This window comes from Saimiri boliviensis, chromosome 6 (genome assembly GCF_048565385.1).
Source record: "Saimiri boliviensis isolate mSaiBol1 chromosome 6, mSaiBol1.pri, whole genome shotgun sequence".
In the NCBI taxonomy this organism is placed as follows: Eukaryota; Metazoa; Chordata; class Mammalia; order Primates; family Cebidae; genus Saimiri; species Saimiri boliviensis.
The window spans coordinates 116,432,534-116,449,355 of record NC_133454.1 but is presented as its reverse complement, the minus strand read 5'-3'; the positions used below and the strand labels follow the sequence as shown (position 1 = coordinate 116,449,355).

Below are 16,822 nucleotides of genomic sequence, written 5' to 3'. Positions count from 1 at the left end.
TTTGTTTGTTTTCTTGTGTTCTTACAAAACGTACAACAGTTTTCTCTGTACGTAGGTTTATATTGTACATAAATGTGATCATGCTATATATCTTCACTTTCTGCTTTAATTTGAGGCCTGTGGGGGCAGATCTTTGTATATACAAAAAGGACTTAATTCTTAAATAAAATAATTTCCCCAAGGCATATTTCTTTCTAAACAATTCCATTAGTCATTACATGCATAAAAATGCATATGTCCTACATGTTAGGTGTCTTTAAAAATGCCTTTGTGAATCAGGGACTTTAGTTTTACACTTTGAAATAAAAGGTAGATGGAGACAACAGAGATAATGACACAATAAATATATTATTTATAGATACAAGTTTTTTAAAAAAACTTTTGCTGTGATACCATCAGCTTCTAGCTCTTACATAGCTCATCTTGCAATAATGAGTCTCTGAATGGAAATGAGTTACTTTAAAAGACAGTTTAATCATCATGTCCCTTAGCTGTAATGAACTTGAATTCACTTCAATAATACAGAATAAACACAGACTACCAGAAGGACTCACAGGGTGTCTGATTGACTTTCTAGAGGGAGACCTTGTTAAGGAACCAGTCCCAGGTGGCATCTTCCCCAAAGACATAAAAGGCAATGTGTATGTACAAGAGTTGCCTGTGCTTCAGAGTTAAGGTCTCAAAGGTTTTTAAAGCCCCACAACTCTCATTGTCACAGCTATGTATAAACTCTAAGAACCTGGAGCACATTCTCCTGTAGAGGTGGGTGGAAAATACTTATTTTTTTTTTTTATAATGATCTTTAAAAGATCCAAAACCGTACCTTAAAATGAGCCACTTCACTTTCATTTGGGAAGGCTCGTTTCGTTTATGTATAATCAAATAATACAATGCTTAAACTAATGTTTGATTTTAGGATTTATAACTATTTTTAGGAATACAGGGCATTAATTATGATTAAGCTATTTATGTTTCCAAGTTAGAAATAGCATCATTATGTATAATCAAATAATATAATGATTAAGCAAATTATGTCACTACTGAAACTATGAATTTTTGCTCATGGAGACTGTTTACACCATGTTTTAGTTTGCAATATTATTTACAATGAAAATTGTATGTTGCACAGTGTAACTTATGAAAGAAAAAACTGGATATACAACTATCTGAAGTCAAAATGATGCCTTTTTTTTTGAGAATACAAGTATAGAATGCAAGTGTCCTCAGAAAAATTATCCTCTCAATGTGATAATATACAAGCAAATATATATAGAAGTATAGTATATAATCCAGTGCAATAATGGAAAATGTTTAAACCATCTATCTTGTCATTAAAGAAATCTGTCAGTATTTTAGTTCAGAAGAAATAGCAAGGAAGAACTTCCATTTGATATCAAAAAATAGGACTTCAATTTACGGGAAGACATTTCCAAAAGCAGAAGTAAGACTTTAAGAAAAACCTCACAACTGGACAAAACCTCTGTAACATTATCAAGAGGAACATAGAAAAAAAAACTCATTGCCTGGGTTGTCCTTAGTTAAACTAACCTAAAATAGAATGTTCAAAAATAAGTTTACTTTCTTTTCATTCCCTCTCAGATGGTATAACAACAACAACAACAAATCTTAAGTACATGGTAGGTATTTTGAAAAAACACTTTTTTTATTGCATTTTAGGTTTTGGGGTACATGTGAAGAACATGCAAGATTGTTGCATAGGTACACACATGGCAGTGTGATTTGCTGCCTTCCTTCCCCTCACCTGTATCTGTCATTTCTCCCCATGCTATCTCTTCCCATCTCCCCACCCCCCCATCCCTCCCCCATTTCCCCCCAACGGACCCCAGTGTGTAGTGCTCCCCTCCCTGTGTCCATGTGTTCTCATTGTTCAACACCCACCTATGAGTGAGAACATGCGGTGTTTGATTTTCTGCTCTTGTGTCAGTTTGCTGAGAATGATGGTTTTAAAAGTCTATTATTGTTGACTAAAACTAATAATAGGGAATAAATAAGAATTATTTTGTTAAAAAGTTAAAGGCTATTATTGTTACACATTAGCCATAAAACACTGTACTAATTTAAAGACAACTAACTGGGGTCCAAGAATGGGAACAGTGGCTCACAACTGTAATCCCAGCACTTTGGGAGGCTGAGGCAGGTGGATCACCTTAGGTCAGGAATTCAAGACCCGCCTGGCCACCAACCCATTTCTACTAAAAATAAAAAAATAGGCAGGCATGGTGGTGTACTCCTTGTAGTCCTAGCTACCAGTGAGGCTGAAGCTTAAACCTGGGAGCAGAAGTTTCAGTGAGCAGAAATTGCACCACCACACTCCAGCTGCCTGGGTGACAGCGTGAGACTCCGACTCACAAGAAAAAGGCAACTCATCTATCTTTCTACTCTTTCAATTCAATAGTAGTTTTGAAAAGATTGAACATGCATAGAGAGTGATCACAAACGACATCTTTAAATACTACAAAATTAAAGTTCATCAGCCTCATTTGATGCTACCCTCATTTCTGGTTTTTAAATATATGGACACACTGCTACAAAGGGTGGACAAACTTTTTTCAGAGGAGATTGTACCTCTCACATTTACAAAAAAAGAAAAAGAAAAGAAAAAAGAAAGAGAAAGAAAAAGAAACCAGTCTCAGAAGAATCAATGCCAGTGAGGACATGAAGGGTCAGAAATAAAAATATGCCTTTAATGCATGTTTGTTAAGGTAGATGACCAGAAAAGTCAAGTGAATCTGATGGTAAATGAGGTAAAAGTATATTTCAATTATTCTAAAAAATAGCTTGGATAACGTAATTTAATTGTACAAAATGCCTTAATGACTGTCATTCTTACCAGTCAATCTAAAAGAATCATAACATGGTGAACCAGGAAAGATACAATAATTAATAAAACTGCTTGCTCTAAGGAAGTAGAAGAGTGAGATTCATAGAATGGGAAAATATTCATGGAAATTACCACATAGCATAGTCTTGAGATCTGAAAGAGAAAATTATAGGATGGATACAGTTTTTGTGATTTAAAATGATTACTTTTAAGAATTAATTGTTGGATTTTTTAATAAATCATAAAGCCAGTAAAGCACTAGGTGTCATCAGAAACAGTAGCTAATACAGTCTGCAAGCATTCATATTGGCTGATATCTGGCGTGTTTGCTAAGGGGGGCAACAGAGTGGCTGAAAGCTGCAGAGGGAATACTAAAATTGCAAACCTAGAGAAAGTCAGCTAAGAAAGGGGCACTGGAGTGTCACAGAAGCATGACTACCTGTTGTGCAGTGTTTGGAAATAAAAGAAAAATGAGAGTGTCGAAAACAGGATTGATCTTGAGTCAGAAAGGATGCAAACTGAATGAAGAACAAATTAGGAATTGGGGTTATACCTTTTTATAAAATCTTGAAATATAACAAAAAACTTTATCATTATCTAGATTGATGTCTCCCAAGTCTAACCACATCAATATCATCTAGATTTAAATATTAGCTTACTGAAATGATTATTTAAATGTTTCCTAAGCAAGTATAACTGAATATATTAAAAATATCACTTTGTTTACTCCATTTTAAAACATATTGTCTCATACTCAAAAATGGCATGGCTGTTGCCCTAATCAAAATAAATCCCCCGTCTGTCATTCTGTCATATATAACTTATGTAACTTATTACGTAAATTACATTGAGGAAATCATCTTGTTTCTGCTCCAGGATATCAATGTTACCATCTTTTGATCTTGAGTTTCTCCATTTTAGCCGAAGTCCACATTATTTTATACCAGAAGTCCCATATCAACCTCTAAACTCATTTTTTATTGTTATTTTTCAATTTCTATTGCTGTCCTGCCTTGGGCTTTTTCAGTCCTATAGTACATTATCTTTATAACAACAAGAGTAATCTTTTTAAATAAAGCTAATAATGTTATTCACCCATCTTAAAATGTTGTCATGGCTTACAATTCAAGGCCTGCAGGTCTCTGTTGAGCTGCAGACATGGGTCTCTCTCCTGCAGAATGGGGTTTGTTAAAGTTGTGAAGAATAAGGCCTACCTTAAAAGACACCAAGTGAAATTTAGAAGATGATGCGATGGTAAAACGGATTACTACGCTCTGAAATACTTGGTGATATAGGATAAAAATAAATACAACATGCCCAAATACAGGATGATAGTTTGGATAACAAACAGAGATATCATTTTTCAGATTGTTTTTTCCTGTATAAAGGAGGATACGATATTCAGCAACAGCATATGCACACGAACTGCCAAAGTGTGTTGTGAAGGCTGGCCTGACAAATTCTGCCTCAGTGTATTGTACTGGCCTGCTGCCGGACTGCAGACTTCTCAATAGGTTTGGCATGGACAAGACCTGTAAAGGCCAAGTGGTAGTGACTGGCGATGATTACCATGTGGAAAGCATTGATGGTCAACCAGGTGCCTTTACCTGCTATTTGGATGCAGGCCTTGCCAGAACTACCACTGGCAACAAAGCTTTGGTGTCCTGAAGGGAGCTGTGGATGGGGGCTTGTCTATCCCTCACAGTACCGAACAATTCCCTGGTCATGATTCTGAAAGCAAGGAATTTAACATAGAAGTACACTGTAAGTGTATCATGGGCCAGAATGTTGCAGATGACATGTGCTACTTAATGAAGAAGATGAAGATGCTTACAAGAAGTAGTTCTCTCTATACATAAAGAACAGCCTAACTCCAGACATGATGGAGGAGATATATAAGAAAGCTTATGCAGCTATACGAGAGAATCTAGTCTATGAAATGAAGCCCAAGAAAGAAGTTAAAACACAAAGGTGGAAACTGCTAAAATTAAAAAAGACCTTCCCTTAACATACCATGTGAAAATATTCTCCCAAGTTGTCATAATCTATTTTCTTGTTTATTTATTATACTTATAGCAGTGTGCAATAATCTTGTTTATATGTTTGTTTACCAGATTTTTGTATGTTTCCTGTCATTGGACTAGCAGGTCCATAAGAAGAGGGATAAGCAATTTATCTGAAGTCTGCATGTTACCCGAGTAAGGTATTCAATAAACAGGTGTACATAAATAAATAAGGTGATTATTTTTAAAAATAAGAAAAAGTGTCACGTTTGATTTCAGAATCAAACTGAGATTAGATATTAACAATGTTAGGAATTATTTTGGTTCATCTCTTTCTTTTTTCATACTACAGAATAGTTTTATATTTTTCTTTCTATTTATCCTTTTTTCAGAAGGACAAAACAATGTAAACAGCTCTGGGATTTTAAAATTCAGGCATTTTTAATAATATTGTGTTAAGCCACTGAAACTTAACTCCACATTTTTAGATAAGGGTCTATGATAGGATTGCCCACACCAGTGGAACTATAAATTATGGCAGAAAAGGCATCCTAATTGCCTCAATTAGGGGTAGGTGATCATCCTAAATTTATAAAGCACTCAAGGGAAATATTTAGATATATTAAAATAGCATTTAAATTCTATGTCAAACATAAGCATTGTAGTTTTTACAGAAAATCTCTAAAATAACAATACTTACGCTTATTACAGTAATGAAAATCTTAAAAATATTAAGATGAATAAAAAATCAACTAAAAAGCAGATATACTTTAAAAGTTGTAAAAATAATATATATAATTATATGATAATATAATTATAATCATATGATATATGTTCAACATAAATAATATATAAATAAAATTGTGATTATACATAAGATACAATGTGAAAACTATGAGGAGTGGTCCAAACTTGTGAAACAACCACCAAAAAAAAAAAAAAAAGAAATGAGAAAGAAGGAACAGAAAGTAGTATTCAGTAAAGCATAATGTCATGAAATTACAAAAATGAAATTTTCACCAATATGATGTTATTTAAAGCTAAAAAGAAAATGTGTCACCTGAAAAACAGATCTGAGGACATAGCTCTATGTATTTTAGAGTTAATTCAAAAAAGAGAGAAAAAGCAAACAGATGTGGATGGTAAACATATGAGTTACGTGTGCATAATTCACATTATACTCATGGAATAAAGAAAATGGGACAAGACAGTATCTAGAATCATCCATTCTTAAGAAAAAGCAAGACATCTCAGATTAGAAATTGGATTATTCGCAGATATAAATGCCTCAAGCCTTTCTCATGCTCAACGTAAATGATATACAATATTAATTGTGGCTTCAAATGTTTGAAAACTAAGAATACACTCATAATTCAATAAGGTTGTGAGGAAGTCAATCCTCAAAATGTTTCATGATTATCTATTTAATTTATTATACTTTTCAATACTTGCTTTTTCTCCCTCCCAGATTATACTGTTCACTTATTAGACTTCAAAGCTTGAGTTTAATAATTGAGTTAGATTAATACATAATTCATAGAAATGTTACCAAGGAACTGTCCTAGCCATATAATGGCAGTCCTACAAATAATTCTTTAAAGTTTTTAACCTCTCTTTTCCCCCAAACAGATGAATTTCCAAACTCTTACATGGCTCCTGAAAATGTCACCGGGGTCACTGAGTTTATTCTCACAGGTGTCTCTGACTCTCCAGAGCTCCAGTTTCCCCTCTTCCTGGTCTTCCTGGTGCTCTATGTGCTGACCATGACAGGGAACTTGGGCATCATCACCCTCACCAGTGTTGACTCTCGACTTCAGACCCCCATGTACTTTTTCCTGCAACATCTGGCTATCATCAATCTTGGCAACTCTACCGTCATTGCCCCTAAAATGCTGATTAACTTTTTAGTAAAGAAGAAAACTACCTCATTCTATGAATGTGCTACCCAACTGGGAGGGTTCTTGTTCTTTATTGTATCGGAGGTAATGATGCTGGCTGTGATGGCCTATGACCGCTATGTGGCCATTTGTAACCCTCTGCTCTATATGGTGGTGGTGTCTCGGCGTCTCTGCCTCTTGCTGGTCTCCCTCACGTACCTCTATGGCTTTTCTACAGCTATTGTGGTGTCATCTTGTGTATTTTCCATGTCTTATTGTTCTTCCAATGTAATCAATCATTTTTACTGTGATAATGTGCCTCTGTTAGCATTATCTTGCTCTGATACTTACTTACCAGAAACAGTTGTCTTTGTATCTGCAGCTACAAATGTGGTTGGTTCTTTGATTATAGTTCTAGTATCTTATTTCAACATTGTTTTGTCCATTCTAAAAATACGTTCATCAGAAGGAAGAAAGAAAACCTTTTCTACCTGTGCTTCACATATGATGGCAGTCACAATTTTTTATGGGACATTGCTATTCATGTATGTGCAGCCTCGAAGTAACCATTCATTAGATACTGATAAGATGGCTTCTGTGTTTTACACCCTGGTCATTCCTATGCTGAATCCCTTGACCTACAGCCTAAGGAATAAGGATGTGAAGTCTGCTCTACAGAGATTCATGACAAATCAGCGCTCTCCTTTAAAACAATGTAATTTTAAACGGTACAGATAAATAAAGAGAGAGTTAATATAAGCTGCCATATGTGAGAGAAAATGTAGGAAAAAGAAAAGGTAGGTATCTGATTTACAGGTTCATAAGCAATCGTAGGAATTACAAGACAAAATTTAGGAGACTTGAATTAAAAACGAAACTGAAACTCTTTGAGTTGTGAGGTTAATGTAGAAAAAAAAATGTTATTCACCAATTCTGCCTGGGATTAAGCAGGTAGAGAGTTCGAAATAAAAATGGTTTCCAGCAGTTAGAAAAAAAATTAAAAATGTAAATAAGTTTGAATGAAGCAAAATAATATGGTGAGATAAGTTAAGTTGACTTTCTTATACTTTGGCTTCATTCACTTCCCTGCAGGTATAGCTGGGTATAATAAATTAATTCCTCTTGAAAAATTGTACTTACAGATGATTAATATCCTTTTCTTCAGCTAAGTTATTAAAATTGAACTAACAATCATATTTAAAATAAAATTGTCTAATGATTTCGTAATTTTGCTCAAAGAATGAAATTCATACTATTAATGAATTTATATTTTGAATGCTAACCAGAATAAGATTAAAATAATTTTATTCCACTTAATATAATTTATATAATTTTTAAATGACAGACCCAAGGTATCATATTTAATATACTTTCATGCTGGATTATTTATAAACTTCGTGGATTCTGTAAAAATGTCTCTTTCTCCTAAGTATTGTTCTTCTTTAGTATACAAAATGAATGCCTTGTGTTGTGATGTTATTAAGTGAAACATGTTAATGAAAGGTTCTTACATATTTGGAATAAAATAAATTCATTTTATAAAAATTTTGTTCTGCTTTCTGACAGCTCTTGTTCACTGAGTGTACATTTAAATCTCTTGTACTGCTTTGAATATAAGCGGGAACCCAGCTATATCTCAGAATTATCAAATCAGAATCATAAGATAAAGGTCAATAAATTTATATATTAATAAGCTCCATGGGGGATTTTTGATATAGAACCTTAAAAATGAATCTTGGGGTCAGATGCAGAGGCTCATGCCTGTAATCCCAGCACTTTGGGAGGCTGAGGCAGGTGGATCACTTGAGGTCAGGAGTTCGACACCAGCCTTGGCAACATGGTGAAACCCCATCTCTACAAAAAATGCAAAATTAGCAAAGCATGATGACACAAGCCTGTAATCCTGGCTACTCAGGAGGCTGAGTCAGGAGAATTGCTGGAACTCGAAAGACAAAAGTTGCAGTGATCTGAGATACTTCCACTGCACTGCGTCATGGGGGAGAGAGTGAGACTCCATCTAAAGAAAAATGAACGAATATTGACAAAGAACTGTACTGAACAAGATATGTTACATTCTATGTGTATGTTCACTTTATTTATAAGTGTGTTTCAGTGTAGAAGAGTTTCTTCAAGTATAGGGAGTAAATCTTAAGTCAGGATAATTATAATACATCAAAAGAAATGTAAGAGGGTGGAGCTAGATGTTGGAATAGGAGTCTCCAGGGATCACTCTCAACAGAACCATCAATTTGAACAAAAATCCATGCACAAAAATAACTTCACAAGAGCTAAGAAAACCAGGTGGAGTCTGCAGCACCTGATTAGAGCATAGTAATAAGAAAAGATGCATTGAAGAGAGTAAGAAGAACAATTTTACATCACCCACACCATCTCTCCTCCAAACCCAGGAAGCACATCATAGACAGACACACCATCTGCTTTGGAAAAAGAAAAGAAAGTCAGCATAGGATATGTTTTTGTTTCCAACACTGGGGCTGCTATAGTTAAATCCAGCACCTTGCAGTCCATCATGGATCCAGGCTGGTAACTCCTGACTGAGATATTAGCATCCTGCAGACTGAATCTCCTGGACTATCCTGGTACCAGTCATGAACCTATAGCCATGGAAAATGTACCTGATATCTTGCCTCTATCACAGATGGCTGACTATACTGACCTTGGGTTCTGGCCAAATCAGGCCTTAATGGCAGTGGACTTTCACTGTACTCCAGTGCTGCATCAAGCTCAACAGTCACCAGGATTCCAGCCCCAAGATGCAGTAACCACAGCAGTCTTGGGTTTAGGGTACCACCTAGCACTGCAGCAATTACTGTGGTCACAGGATTAAGGACAATGCCACATGACCTGCCCCAAATTTGTAAGCAATCCTACAGTTTAAGAGAGTTCTCAGAAAAGAATTTTCCTAGACTGTGAAAACCAAAATAAATAATAAAAAGTCTCCCATCAAAACAAAGCCCAGGACTCAATGTCCTCACTGCCTAATTTTACCAAACATTAAAAAGAAAACTAATACCAATTCTCAAACTCTTCCAAAAGTTTAAAGATGAGGGAATATTTCCAAACTCACTTTTCAAGGCCAGCATTATTATCCTGATATTAAAACCAGAAAAAAGACACAAGAAGAAAAGAAAACTACAGATCGCTATCCTAGAGAAACATACATGCAAAAATCCTCAACAAAATACTAGTAAACTGAATTCAATAGCATACTAAAAAGACTATCTACTATGATCAAGTGGAATTCATCCCAGGAATGCAAAGATGGTTCTACATATGCAACTCAATAAACATGATACATCATGTTACCAGAAAGAAGAACAAAACCATATGATTGATTCAATATAAACAGAAAATACATATGACAAAATTCAGTATTGCTTCATGATAAAACTCTAAACATATTAGTATAAAAGAAATGTAACTGAATACAATAAGAATCATAAGAATAAGAATCCACAGCTACTATCAAAGGCCCAGAAAATTCTAGATCTTATTTATTCTTTCTATTTTTTGTACCTATTAACTATCCTCACCTCTCCACTTGTCCCCCACTACCCTTCCCAGGCTTTGATAATCATCATTCTACTCTATAACTCGATGAGTTCAGTTATTTAATTTTTAGCTCCCACAATTAAATGAGAACAAGCAAAGTTTGTCTTTCTGTGCCTGGCTTATTTCACTTAGCATAATGATCTCAAGTTCCATTCATGTTGTTGCAAATGATAGGACCTCATTATTTTTTTTGTGTGTGTGTGAAGAAACAGTACTTTCTTCATTAAATACAGTAACTATTTATCAATTTAAAAATTATTATTTAACCTAGTGTGAAGTTAAATTAATGGAATATTATTTTTATATGTTCATGTAACCACACTGGGCATCTCTAGTGAAGGAGAACAAGTATCCTTTTAAATTAATTTACAAAAAATGTTTGGACGTCTGCATTAGCTATGTTGTACCTGGTGCTATAAAGAATGTCCTAGAAAATGCTTGATTTTATTTGGACCCTGAAGTAGAGAGTGAATGTTAAACCACTCTTTGTATAATAATAAAGTTGTATCCATGTTCCTTTCAAACAAAATGTGTTGAACAAACTAACAATACTATGAGTACAACTTTTTGGGAAGAAATTTCTGAATATCTTTTACTATTTTATTTGAGACAGGATCTTGCTCTGTCACCCAGGCTTGAGTGTGATGGTGTGATCATAGCTCACTGTAACTTCAAATTCCTACACTCAAGAGATCCTCCTGCTTCACCTTCCAAACAGTTAAGACGGCAGATATGCATCACCTACCATGTTTTTTTTTTCTTGTTGTTTGTTTATTTATTTGTTTTTGTAGAAATGGGATCTCACCATGTTGCCCAGGCTGGTCTCAAACTCCTGATCTCAAGCAATCCTCCCACTTCAGTTTCCCAAAGTGCTGGGATTACAGGCATTAGCTGTCATGCTCAGCCTGAGTATTTTTCTTAATCTTCAGAAGTTTCTTCATAAAAGCATTGAGTAGATACTTTCCAATCCTCTCTGTTTTATACCTCCTCTCTGTTGTGAAATAATTTACATGGGTTTCATCTATTACTTTCCTTTACTGCTCACCTTAAAAAATTTAAAAAATAACAAGATAATGCCTACAGCAATAAATCAGACACTGTGAATTTACCATAGTATCTGTGAATATTTGGACACCATTATTACTTTTTTTAAATAGAAAAAGGTGAGTGTGTAAAATATTTATTTATTTATTTATTTATTTATTTGTTTATTTATTTGTTTGTTTGTTTGTTTATTGAGACGGAGTTTCGCTCTTGTTACCCAGGATGGAGTGCAATGGAGCGATCTCGGCTCACCACAACCTCTGCCTCCTGGGTTCAGGCAATTCTCCTGCCTCAGCCTCCTGAGTAGCTGGGATTACAGGCACGTGCCACCATGCCCAGCTAATTTTTTTGTATTTTTAGTAGAGACGGGGTTTCACCATGTTGACCAGGATGGTCTCGATCTCTTGACTCGTGATCCACCCGCCTCAGCCTCCCAAGGTGCTGGGGTTACAGGCGTGAGCCACCACGCCTGGCCCATAAATAATTATTTATTAAAAGAAATGAGAAGACTTCCTTGAAAGGAGGGATAAAAGGGCAGAGTTAAGTAGGTAAAACACATGGAATTACTTCCTGTAGTCAAACTATTCAGTATGATATAATACCATAATGGTGGATAAATGACACCATCCATTTTTCAAATACCCATAGAGTAGGTTTGAGGAATACTCAGTATGTTTGAGGAATCTGAAAAGGAATGTAGAATGTGACAAAACAATATATTGTATTAAAAATGCACAAAACTTGCCAGGCATAGTGGTTCATGTCTGTAATCCCAGCACTTTGGGAAGCTGAGGTGGACAAATCATTTGAAGCAGGAGTTCGAGTCCAGCCGGGTCCACGTGGTAAAACCCTGTCTCTCCTAACAGTATAAAAAGTAGTGGGAGTGGTGACCTATGCCCGTAATACCAGCTACTCAGGTGGCTGAGGCAGGAGAATAACTTGAACCCAGGAGGCAGAGGTTACAGTGAGCCGAAATTGTGCCACTACACTCCAGCCTGAAAGACAGAACAAGATCTGTCAATAACAAATCATGAAACAATTTACCTGTAAAGGATAGGATAAATGTGCTGACCTAAGTAACATCTAAAAGAGTGTGAAAATTAAAGACAGAATGAACTATACATTACTCTGTAATTATAAAGTTGTTTCTCATACAGATCTGTTTCAACAATTCTGAAACCAGTATGGTTGTATACTAGAACTGAACAGTTAAATAAATGAATGGCAGGTAGTTGATCCCACATTTCACATTATTGGAGTAGGAGGTTACAGATTAGCATGGAGAGTATTCTAGAGTGATCCATGTGATAACCAATGAGTGTTAACGATGAAATGAACTTATTCTCAGCTTAATATATATACTAGATAGAAATAGTTATAGATAGGTATATACAACATATATGAGTGCATGTCCACATTTCTACCTCCTTGATCTGTCAGCTGAGAAGGCCTAAAGGCATGGGAACGATTCAGTGCAGCAAACAGACTTAGAACTGAAATAATAGTTTCTAATAACATTATTCCAAGAGGAGACCAGAGGCCAAACTCGGGTTCTGACAAGATGGCCAGGCTGCCCCACAGGATCATCAAGGGAACCCAGTGTTTGCTGGCAGAACCAGTTCCTGGCATCAAAGCAGAACCAGATGAGAGCAACGCCCGTTATTTTCATGTGGTCATTGCTGGCCCTCAGGATTCCCCCTTTGAGGGAGGGACTTTTAAACTTGAACTATTCCTTCCAGAAGAATACCCAATGGCAGCCCCTAAAGTATGTTTCAGATCTTAATTGTGCCAGGATTCTGCTTAGCTCTCCTTCCTTGGTGCCTATGTCGGGGGTTACCTACAAACAAGGCCCAGAACACAGGAGCAATCTCACTTTACTTAAACTCACACCTTCTGCTTTACTTATTCTGCCTTATTTATTTTTGTTCCAGAGTTTTTTAACAGAAAGACCCTTTAAGAGTGCATTCATTATTTTTTTTTTCTAGTTAAACACTGTCTCTCTCCAAAGGGGTGATTGTCCTGATATACAGCCAGAGAAAAAAATATATTAGAATATAGTGAAGCAATTGTCCATTTTGGAGTTAATTCGTAAGTGTGAGTTTGAGACCCAAGATAATAATTTTTAGTACATCTGTTTCTTATCTTTTTTATCAATTATGCAAAGAGAACATGTATATCTCTATTGGAATAAGTAAAGACTAGAAAGAAGAATATACACTCAAAATTCCTCTAAAAATAGCAAAGCAGTTTGCAGAGACACATCAGTAACTATATTATAGACAAGATTTTATCTTATAAAAAGAGACATGCTATTTGAAGCCACAGCATCTTAAAATCTACTTTTTGGTTCATAATCCTTTAAGGAGAGTTTTCTGAAAGCAGGAAATAATCTGCCTCAGTGTGTTTCTAAATATTCATCTCTTAAAAATTCAAATATTTTGCGGCATTCCAGGATCATTTTTAGATTTTTAGGCATCGGTCACCCAAATCTGGGTTTCAAAATTGTTAAGAAAACGCTTTTGTCAAGGTTGTCATCCGGTTTATTATTGCATTTTCGAATTCACAAAAAGAATCATTCTTTGGCAAAGGAAGAAGTGAGTATGAAGAATTAGAATAATCTCATTTAGGCCTAAAATATCTGATTGAAAATACACTAAAAGTCATCAAGAATCAACATCCAGTTAACCTGCATGAAAATTCTACTAGTGTTCTTCTTATTCTACTTTATTTGAAACCAAATTATAGATGTAAGCAGTCTCTCAGGTTCTTCTATTTGTTCTGGCCAATATGGAAAAGCGATATATTTAACGCTCAAGTTAATAAAACTTCACATAACTCAGCTCAATTACTTTTCTCTCAAATATACTATTTGACTTATCCTATCCCCATGGGGCCTCTCTTTCTTATCACTTAATCATTTTTATTATTTTTGTTTTATTTGATTAGTATTTAGATCCACCAGTAGGGTGACATTGCAACTTCATGAAGATAGGTGTTGTGTCTATTTGACATTAGAATTATATCCCCAGGGTATAAAAGAGCAGATAGAAAATATAGTTTATCAACAAAAATATTTACTGACTAAAGTGTGAGTTAATAAATGAGTTAGATCTGTTCTTACATGCTTAGATTGTTCAATGTGCTAGATTTTGTTCTTTTCAGTTTGTTCATTATCCTTAGAGTCTATATCTTCTGCCCGTTTGCAGATTTGCTACTCATACTCTAACCTGCCACTTGCTCACCTCTGAATTTTTGAAACTTTCTATAAAGTTTCAGATGGGGGAAACGCTGGGGCTCAGAATACCATACTTTGAAATATGGTAACTTGGCAAGCTGAGTGCTTTGAACCAAATGGGACTGAAAGGGCTTCAGAATCTAGGTTTTTATTAGTTTGTTTATTAGTTTGTTTTACATTCTTCTACCTTCCTTTCTTCTGCTTCCCCTTTCCTCCCAAGGCAAGACTTAGAAACTAGAGTTTCTCTTCCCCAAGGTGGGTCATAGAAAATAGCATTCCTTTCTTCAAAGCAAGCCAAAAAATAAAAATAAAAATAAAAATATTACTCTGACCTTCTCCTGATTTTTGCAGAGGAGCTCATTGTAAAGAAATTCTATGTTGTCTGAAAGTAGATCCACATTCTAGAAGGGTCCTGTCCTGTTCCAAGGTAAAGGAATGCTACAGTGAGAGGCCAAAAGGAATCTGAACACAGGACTCGCTTGGTTACCCTCCTCCCCCTCATAGACTTTTGCCATTAGGTTATATCCTCTTATCCAATCCCATTTCTACATAGCTGACCATCCTTCATGGAACCCATGCATTAAATTAGACAATTTTTACTGGACCCTTGGATCCTAGTTTCTGTAGACTCCCATGTCACAAAAACTTTTATTAAATAAATGTATATTGTTTTTCCTGTTAACCTCTTTTGTCAGTTTTATATTCAGTCCTAGCCAGGAACTCTAGAAGGCTCAAGGACAGTTTCTTCCCTTACAATAGCAATAACAATTATATGCAGCTTATTAGGCATTGGACAATTGTAAAAATGTTTTACAATTATTAACTCATGTAATGCTCATAACTTCAAGGTTGTATAATTATCTTTTATTACAGATGAAGAAACAGTGCACACAAACTTTAAATAATTTGCTCTATGCCACATGGTCCGTAAGAGTGATGTGAGGATTCAAGCCTAATTTGCCTAGCTACAGAATTCCTTTTTTTAAAGCTTGTTGTATATGGAGTGAAAGAATTGACTGATCATTTTACTTTACCAACTTAATTTTTCTGCCTCTAGACAACACTTTAGGAAACATTAGGAGTTTTCATACAGTCAATGACAAAAATAAGAGAGAAAAACAATGCACTTAAAATATTGGATAAATGTTTATACAAAACTTGCTAATTTATTCTATTTATTGAGATGTAAATAGTTTACAGGTTTGAGGCTTCAGTGATCAATAAGATAAAGACCAAAAAGAAAGGAGGAAAGAAAGAGAAAAAAAAGAAACGGAAAAAACAGAAGCAAAGAAATAAGCAATGTAAGAAAAGAGTAGATGTGATGAGTTATATCTGGATGGATTATGAGATTCCATTACTTTTCAAGGTGCAGAATGAGATATTGCACAGGTAAATGTGGATTTACTCAGAGCAGCCATATTTGAGGTAATATCAATGGATAGGATTTAAAGTGTAATATAGAGCTTTTATTTCCACATAAGCTGTAGAAAGTTACAAATAACCTGCTCCCACCCTATTTAAAACAATGCAGTTAATCTATAAAACCACAAGTTTTGTGAGCCTATCCTGGAGCTAAGACTGCAGTCATTTAAATAATCTCAATTCCAAACAGAGAGAAGAGCCTTTCAAGAGGAAATGGGACATATGAACTGTTTCAGTTTTGGCAAAGGGTGGGAGAAATATGAAGCCATCATATAGGCATGTAAGAATAAACCAGCTATATACATTCAGAATGTAGCCAAAAAAAATCAAATATAATTATACGAAGAAAAAAATTTTCACAAGATTTAAAAAGTATTACTTGAATGTAAACAATCTATCCAGTAGCTGTTTCAAAAGCTTAAACAAAAAAAAAGACAAATACTTGGAAAAATGAAAACTAGCTTCTAAAGCATTCTTTAAATAGCAGAGGAAAACAAAACTGTGATTCCAGAATATGTAAGAGAAAAATTTAAAAATAAAAGACATTTTAGCACTCTACCTGACTAAAGTTTATGGGCTGTCACCTCTGAATTCATTGTCAATCCTTTGCTTCACAACTTTTCTGTATTAAGAAATGTAAAATCAGGCCGGGCGTGGTGGCTCAAGCCTGTAATCCCAGCACTTTGGGAGGCCGAGGTGGGTGGATCACGAGGTCGAGAGATCGAGACCATCCTGGTCAACGTGGTGAAACCCTGTCTCTACTAAAAATACAAAAAATTAGCTGGGCATGGTGGCATGTGCCTGTAATCCCAGATACTCAGGAGGC

General features: G+C 35.3%; 1 protein-coding gene and 1 pseudogene across 1 annotated transcript; both read left to right on the top strand.

Annotated features, from left to right (window-relative positions):
* Window positions 1–728: 728 nt before the first annotated feature.
* LOC101038377 (olfactory receptor 8J1) lies at window positions 729–7,745 on the top strand. The gene is made up of 2 exons (XM_003920090.4): window positions 729–762; window positions 6,475–7,745. Exon 2 carries the CDS (start codon window positions 6,495–6,497, stop codon window positions 7,458–7,460), a length of 966 nt encoding a protein of 321 aa, XP_003920139.1. The 5' UTR covers window positions 729–762; window positions 6,475–6,494; the 3' UTR covers window positions 7,461–7,745.
* Window positions 4,021–4,850, top strand: LOC101043684 (large ribosomal subunit protein uL18 pseudogene; annotated as a pseudogene).
* Window positions 7,746–16,822: the final 9,077 nt, after the last annotated feature.

Bases quoted from the DNA above. Each gene is read 5' to 3' on its own strand.
- LOC101038377 (XM_003920090.4), top strand. From the start codon at position 6,495: ATGGCTCCTGAAAATGTCACCGGGGTCACTGAGTTTATTCTCACAGGT.